The 8,074-nt window shown below is 50.2% G+C and overlaps 1 protein-coding gene across 1 annotated transcript; it reads right to left on the bottom strand.

Moving 5' to 3' along the window:
• Positions 1–746: 746 nt before the first annotated feature.
• Asb16 (ankyrin repeat and SOCS box-containing 16) lies at positions 747–7,847 on the bottom strand. The gene is made up of 5 exons (NM_001109048.1): positions 7,547–7,847; positions 3,429–3,696; positions 1,995–2,487; positions 1,585–1,698; positions 747–972 (listed from the first exon to the last, which is right to left on the bottom strand). The coding sequence occupies exons 1-5, from the start codon at positions 7,845–7,847 to the stop codon at positions 787–789; spliced, it is 1,362 nt and encodes a 453-aa protein (NP_001102518.1). The 3' UTR covers positions 747–786.
• Between the last annotated feature and the right edge of the window lie 227 nt (positions 7,848–8,074).

Raw genomic sequence — 8,074 nt, 5'->3', positions numbered from 1 at the left:
GGGTTTCACTGGGAGCTAGAGGTGTGTGGCTCTGTAACAGAACACTTGCTCGGCACCGTACCAAAGCCTGGGCTTCCATGCCTAGTGCTGAGGAAAACAAAACAGCCTTTTCTTGACGTTCTACCCAGCGTCTGCATGGAATACACAGGGATCTACGGTGTGGACCACACAGGGATTCTGGGAAGCAGGATCTTCCCCGGCACCCGGCCCCAAGTTCTTGCTAGCTTTGTCTTAAAGATGTATTTATTTATTATATATGAGTACATTGTAGCTGTCTTCAGACACACCAGAAGAGGACATTGTATTCCATTACAGACGGTTGTGAGCCACCATGTGGCTGCTGGGAATTGAACTCAGGACCTCGGGAAGAGCAGTCAGTGCTCTTAACCGCTGAGCCATCTCTCCAGCCCTCTTGCTAGCTTTGAACTCACAATTCTACTGCCTCAGCCTCCTGAGTACTAGGGTTAGAGGTCCGAGCCATCAAGTCCAGCTAAGAGCCTGCCCTATAGAAAAGGCTGAACAGACATACAGGTGGCAAGAAAAACACCGCCCAGGGGATCAGTGGCTTGTAGCTGGGGTGGCTACAGAGGCCATCTACCTAATGGCAATGTGGGTGAAAGGCTTCTTTGGGGGAACAGGCTGAGAAGGCCTGAAGATCAGCGGGTGACTTAAGCTGTCAGTGGAGGGACAAGCTACTCCTGGAGGGCATGCAAAGCGCAGAGAAAGCAGGCAGGGCAGTGGTTGGTTTTCAGCTGCTGGGAGAAGGAGTAGGTGGAAGTTCAGGGCTCACTGGATTCGTCCCTCCACACACAGCAGCAGGTAGTCTCTGAGCAGTGGAGGCAGGGGGAGCTGGGTGGCGGCCTGCCGACAGTTGCTGCCCAACTGAGCACGAACAGCCAGGCGGGCTAGGTGCTGCAGCCGTCTTGGCTGGTTTTCCATGCTTAGGGCTGAGCTGTAGAAGGCTTCATGTTCCTAGGCCAGAAGGAAGGGAGGGTCAGGTGATCTAGTACCCGTGATTTTGCCCTTCCAGAAGACAGGAGATCATTCAGTGGTAGAGGTTCAGGGAATTTTCTTTCTTTTTTCTTTTCTGTGTGTGTGTGTGTGTGTGTGTGTGTGTGTGTGTGTGTGTGTGTGTGTGTGTGTGTGTGTTTCAGGATAGGACTTCTCTATGTAACAGCCCTAGCTGTCTTGGAACTCTCTTTGTAGACTAGGCTGGCCTTGAACTCACAGAGATCTGCCTGCTTCTGCCTTCCAAGTGCTGGGTGTGTGCCACCACATCTGGCTTGAGAAATTTCAGCACATAGCACCCTGCCATAGACCTGATTTCGTTCATGGACCACTCCCACCCCAGACACCAAATCAGAGCTGACTGATTTATGAATGTCTGTCAGCAAGGGACTAGGCAGTATGGGAGATGAGAGATCTGTCTGCGCTGCTCCAGACAGATCCCAGGAACCCAGGGGTTTCACCCTCTTCTGCCTGGGTCCATCTTCCTCCTCTGAACCTGGTCCTGAAGTTTGAAGGGAAAGGCCTCTGACCTCTCTAGCCCCCAGGTAAAGAACTTAGCTCTTGGAGCGGACATACCTGCCACAGCTCCGGGAGCACAGCCTCCACCCAGGTGTCACAGGATGGGACACATGGATAGGCGTTAAGGAGGACTTCCATGGCCCGTGGAAAGTTGGCACAGTATTTCAGCATCTGGAAAACAAAATAGGAGTTCTGTGTTGCCTTAACTAAGGCAAGCCCAAGGCTGGCTAAAATAAACTGCCACAGACAACCTCATCTTTCTGTGCCTCAGCCTGCCCGGCCCACATACGTTCCAAGGTCCTGACCCCAGTTCCCTTGACTCTTATCTTTGCCCTCTGCCAAAATGGGCATGAACCTCTAGTCACTGAGAGAAGCTTTTGATCTTCTAGACCCTTCCAGTCAGGGCATTTCTAGCCTAGGATCCCCGTTCGGCTTGGCACCTCCTTCCTCCCACCCTCCCAGCACACCTCAGGGTGAACGGGCTCAGCCCCGTAGTCCAGCAGCGCTGCAAAGAGGACCTCAGGCTCCCAGTTGGGGGCGTCCTGTACCGCTTGCAGCGCGCAGTCCATTGGCGTGTGGCCTGCCCCATTGGTGACTCCAGGGCTTGCCCCGTGGCGCAGCAGCAGCTCGGCCAGACCTCCGCAGCCATTAGCACAGGCGTTGTGCAGTGGTGTGTGGCGCTTGCGACCCGCAGCCTGGGGATCAGCCCCAGCTTCCAGGAGCTGTCGCGCGGCAGCCTCGTGCTGCCGGCTGCTGCCTGGCCCCTCTGCTCCAGCGCACGCTGCGTTCAGCGCAGTCTCTCCCTGGCTGGTGCGCAGGGCCACGTCTGCACCGTTCTGCAGGTAGAGGGCCACATGTTGTTCCAGGCCACGAGCTGCAGCCACATGCAGGGGCGTGACTTCACTCTCTTGCGATGCCACATTCACAGACGCTCCAGCCTCCAGCAGCAACTTGGCGCACCTACGGACAGAGTGCAAGATTTGGGAGACATCCTGAGGACCCCAAGACCTGCTCTCACTACCCATTTCCTTCCCACACCTCTGCTTGGAGGTCTGGCCTGGTGTTCTCCTCTGATCACAGAAACCCCATTACAAACAGCAGAGTTATGGGGCCAGTTGAAACTGTCAGAAGTATTTTGGATTTTCAGATATAAAAAGTTATGCCTCAAGTAGTCTAGTGCGGCAGCCAAGAGCACACATTAATGAGTGTATATGGCAGAATCCGGGGAGTCCACCCTCACCTAAACTGATTTACTTTTTTCCTATAGACAGGGTTTCTTCGAGTAGCTCTGGCTGTCCTGGATCCCACTCTGTAGCTAGCTTCGAACTCAGAGATCTGCCTGCCTCTGCCTATCCCCCCCTGCCCCAAGAGTGCTAAGATTACTTATTTTGTGCTAGATGTGAAACCTTAGACAAGCTATCACCTAGCTACACCCTTCTTCTGCCAGCCTCAGACACTAAGTAGCAGAAAACAACCTTGAACTCCTGATCTTTCCGCCGTTTCTTCCTACTTGCTAGGATTATAGGTGTGTCCCACCGCGCCCATGTGATGCCAGTGTTCAAAGCCAAAGCTCCCTGCATGTTTGTTAAGTAACCATGCTACCAACTGAGCTACAACTCCAGCTCCTGGCCTCCTAACAGATTGATAGGGCAAGATTTGGAAAACTCACTCCTGTGTACTCATGGAATTACGCATGGAATGTAAGTGTATTAGAAAAAATAGAGGACTACCCTTCCTGAGCAGGCCCTGTTCACTTGGTCAGGGAAAGCCTTTGGGGACTTCCCTACTCTGCTTTTCCTTAGAGAAAACAAGCGGACTAAATCCACTGAGCTAAATCCCCAACCCCTGGATGCACACATATTACATTCCCCATAAAACCTTTCCAGGCCACGGGCACTTACTGCAAAGACTCGGGAGCTGTGCAGAGGTGCAAGGGGGTCATGCCCTCATCAGACAATACATTAGCCTTGGCACCAAAGGTGAGCAGCAGCCGCACACAGTCAGGATGGGCTTGGGCACAGGCCTCGTGCAAGGCAGCACGTCCTCCAATTCGGGCATCAAGCTCAGCTCCCTTCAGGATAAGGTGTCGGGCGCAGTCTGTGTAGCCTCTGGCCACAGTGATGGTGAGAGGTGCTGTTTGTTTGGTCTTTGGAGTCAATACCCAGAATCCTGAGGAGAAAAAGCAGCACCGTAGGGACTTCGCATGGGAGAGTGGGGTAGAGCAGTTGTCTGTGACTGACAGTGGGTGTTGGGCTTCCCTAGGTCTAGCTTACTGAGCACACACAGTCAAGCTGTCCCTGTGGTTAGGGGTCCACTCAAATCCTGAATTGGAAGCATGCATTGGAAGAGCCTTTTAAAACGCTTTGTCGGCAAGGCAATGGTGGTACACGCCTTTAATCCTACCACTCAGGAGGCAGAGACCTCTTGAGTTCGAGGCCAGCCTGGTCTACAGAGTGACTTCCAGGACAGTCTCTACAAAGAGAAACCCTGTCCCAAAACACACACACACACACACACACACACACACACACACACACACACCAAACAAACAAACAAACAAACAAAAAAGCAAAAAAACCAAAACAACAACAAAAAAAAGAACCTAAGTTCAATTTCCACTTTGGGGGATGATGGTATTCTTCAGGAAAAAGCCGGAGCAGCCTGGGTAAAGCCACTATGTCATGGCTGCAGGTAAGCAGGACCTGGAGCCTGTAGTGCCTGGCTGTACCGGGTCCTAAAGCTCTTCCATAGGACTCAGAAGGCACAGACCTAAGGGCTGAGGTTGAAGCCATCTCATATCAACTTTTCAAAACAATTTCAATTAAGTATCTAATCAACTTTGACAAATGTGCTGAGTTGGGATATGTTCTAGAAAATTTATCCACCCTGTTACTCAAAACAGCAAAAGGTGGGGGCTGGAGAGATGGCTCAGTGGTTAAGAGCACTGACTGCTCTTCCAGAGGTCCTGAGTTCAATTCCCAGCAACCACATGGTGGCTTGCAACCATCTGTAATGGGATCCGGTGACCTCTTCTGGTGTGTCTGAAGACAGCTACAGTGTACTTATATATAATGAATAAATCAATCAATCAGCAAAGGGGTCTGGTTGTGTGTGGCTCCATGGTATAGGTCTTGCCTATGTGTGGACTCTGAGTTCTATCTCTGAGTGCCATAAACAAGCAAGCAAAATGAAAAGCAAAACAACAACAACGAAACAAAACCAGCAACAAAGGAACGGGGGGTGGAAATGGGGGGTGAGCAGTGGCTGCTTTTCCAGATGACTGGAGTTCAATTCCCAGCAGCCACATGGCAGCTCACAAAAGTCTGTAACTCCAGTTCCAGGAGATCCAATGGTCTCTCCCTGCTTCTATGGGTATCATGTACACAATGCAGACAGAACACCGTATACATAACAAAAAAGGGGATTTGGGTGGGGAGTGCCTTTATATTAGTTGGGGGTTGGAGGATGGGATATTGGGTTTCTTGAGGGGAAACTGAGAAAGGGGACAGCATTTAAAATATAAATGAAAAAAATCCAATAAAAGAAAAAAAAAGGGTTGGGGATTTAGCTCAGTGCTTAGCAAGCGCAAGGCCCTGGGTTTGGTCCCCAGCTCTGAAAAAAAGAAAAAAAAAAAAAAAAGGAGATGGGATGGGGTGGTGGACGGCACACACCCATAATCCCACCACTCAGGAAGGAAGCAAAGACAAGCAGATCTCTGAGTTCAAAGGCAACCTGTTCTACCTATCAGGTCCAGGACAGCCAGGACTACATAATGAGATGCTGTCTCCTAAAATAAACAAAAAAAAAAAAAAATCAATTGAAGAAAGAGGGCTAGGTATCTGTGGGGGAAGATGGTCCTCTTTGAATGAGTATGAAGCTTTGTGAGGGACACTGGAGTGTGAGGGAGGAAGGGGCCAGCAGTCTAACCAGTCTGATGAGCTTAAGTCAACCTGGTCATCAGTGGGGTGACAGGTCACAACCAGAATGTTCCCACATCCCACTCCAGGTGATAGTGTATGCTCTGCTCTGGGGAGTGTTTTTGACACACTAGCCCAGGTCTACACTGAAGACTTTATAGCTGAAACATACTGAGATGGCTCAGCGGTTAAGGGCACTGACTGCACTGACTGCACTTCCAGAGGTCCTGAGTTCAATTCCCAGCAACCACAGGGTGGCTCACAACCATCTGTAATGGGATCTGATGCCCTCTCTGGTGTGTCTGAAGACAGCTACAGTGTATTTATATATAATAAATAAATAAATCTTTTTTTTCTCTTTTCCTTTTTTTGGAGCTGGGGACCGAACCCAGGGCCTTGCGCTTGCTAGGCAAGCACTCTACCACTGAGCCAAATCCCCAACCCCCAAATAAATAAATCTTAAAAAAAAAAGAAAACATAACAAGCAAGATATCATTTGCTTTTAAAAGAAAGGCCAGAATCTCAAATATATATACATATATATTTTTTTTCTTTCTTTCTTTTTTTTTTTGGAGTTGGGGACCGAACCCAGGGCCTTGCGCTTCCTAGGTAAGCGCTCTACCACTGAGTCTTTCTTTCTTTTTAAGAGAGAAAACCCAAGTCTACCATTGTATTTGGAGAGCAATTCTCTAAGTCCAGGTGCCTCTCTTCACTGCTTTCAAGTATTCTATGGTGCTAAACAGGAAGATGTTCCGTGAAACAATGTCAGCTTCTAATGCTGCATGTGGCCAGGTATGGAGGCTTCTGGCTGCCACCTGTCACTCAGGAGCAGGAGGTAGAAAGATCCCAAGTTCCAGGCCAGCCAGGGTCACAGAGAAACGGGTCCCATTTTGAAAAACAAAAACAAACACAAACTGACAATAACAAACTGAACGGGACCTGATGGGATAAGCCCATGACCCCAGTCAGTTGGAAAGATGAGGCAGAAGGATCACAAGCTCAAAATCTCCCTGAGCTATGGTAGGAGTTGAATCCTAGCCTGGGTAACTTGGCAAGACCCTGTCTCAAAATTTAAAAAGCAAGTCAGCTGTGGTTTGAAGCACAGTGGCAAGGACAGTGCTCCTTAGCATCCAGATTAGAATTCAATCCTAGGGGTTGGGGATTTAGCTCAGTGGTAGAGCGCTTGCCTAGCAAGCGCAAGGCCCTGGGTTCAGTCCCCCGCTCTTGGGGGTGGGGGTGGGGAGTTCAATCCTATTGCCCCAAAATAGAATTGGGCTGGTGGGGTGGCTCAGCGGGAGGGGCTTGGTGTTTTCCCCCTACAACACCATTTTCTAACCCCTAAAGTCAGTAAGGGTAAGGAAAAATTGCATATGGATTTCTTCTTTTCTTTCTTTCTTTTTTTTCTTCTTTTCTTTTTTTTCGGAGCTGGGGACCAAACCCAGAGCCTTGTGCTTGCTAGGCAAGTGCTCTACCACTGAGCTAAATCCCCAACCCCGCGTATGGATTTAATAAAAATTCTTTCCTATTGCAGAAAACTATAGGAGAAACATGGATATATCTATATGTGTTTTCACATAAGTAATATGGCCCATTCAACTCTCAACCAAAACCAAAGTTCCCAATCTGCGTATGCGTCATATAAGAATATAACTTTAGCTGGGTGGTGGTAATGCACACCTTGGGTTGTAGCACTTAGGCGGCAGAGGCAGGCAGATCTCTGTGAGTTGGAAGCCAGCCTGGTCTACAGCGTGAGTTCCAAGACAGCCAGGGCTACACAGAGAAACCTTGTCTCGAAAAACAAACAAACAAATAACAACAACAACAAAAAAAAACCCCCCAAAAAACCAAAAGCAAAGAAATTTTGGAGACTGGGCATGGTGGCTCACACCCTTAATCCCAACATTAAGGAGGCAGAGGCAGGTGGATCTCTGAGTTTGAGGAAAACCATAGTTGGCCTCAACTATTTAGGAAGGAGCTAGCATGGGTGACTATGAGGGGCAGTCCATCCTAGGACATTAAGGAGAAGTGGGGGTGTGGATTCTTCTTCCCTTCCCAACCCCCATTCCTGTCCCTCCTCTTCCCTCCTAGGTGGGGCTCCCTACCCTGTTCCGCTGACCAGGCCAGCTGGTTGTTCACAGTCTCCACAATCATGTTGGCAGCTTCTTCGTCTTGGAACAGGATTTGGACTTGCTGTAGGTCCCCAGAGAACAGGGCATTGTGGACAGCTGGGTCTCTGCAGGAGCGGCGAGGCCTAATGAGCCGGGCTTGGGGACTAGGGAGGTACCTGTGGCTTCGGCACTGATGGGCAGCAGCCCTCCTCCGGTCCTCCCACTCCAGCCACTCTCTCTGTAGGCGGAGGGCACGCCGCGTGGAGGATGTGAAAGGGAAGCTCTCCCCTGCCATGAGGGGTCCAGCGGCCTGGGCGGTGCCACCTAGGCGGAGGATTCTTCCTTGCCCCAGCTAGCACCTTGCTCTGGGGAGCCACCCTGCCCCCCTCCTGGTAAGCTGGAGAAGCAGCTGAGGCTATAAATAGACCCCTCACTGCATTGGTAAACAGTTTCCCCTAGAGTCATGATCTTAATGCAGATGGTATTGGGCCAGCCCCTGACCCTTCTGGTACCCTTCCATTA

Source organism: Rattus norvegicus, chromosome 10 (assembly GCF_036323735.1).
Source record: "Rattus norvegicus strain BN/NHsdMcwi chromosome 10, GRCr8, whole genome shotgun sequence".
NCBI classification, from domain to species: Eukaryota; Metazoa; Chordata; class Mammalia; order Rodentia; family Muridae; genus Rattus; species Rattus norvegicus.
The sequence above is the reverse complement of the archived record's forward strand: the minus strand, read 5'-3'. Positions and strand labels throughout refer to the sequence as shown.

Coding starts and splice junctions, on each gene's coding strand:
- Asb16 (NM_001109048.1), bottom strand. CDS start 7,847: ATGGCAGGGGAGAGCTTCCCTTTCACATCCTCCACGCGGCGTGCCCTC. Junction 3,697..7,546: donor GGCCTGGTCAGCGGAACAGG/GTAGGGAGCCCC, acceptor TTTTCTCCTCAG/GATTCTGGGTATTGACTCCA. Junction 2,488..3,428: donor ACAGCTCCCGAGTCTTTGCA/GTAAGTGCCCGT, acceptor CTCTGTCCGTAG/GTGCGCCAAGTTGCTGCTGG.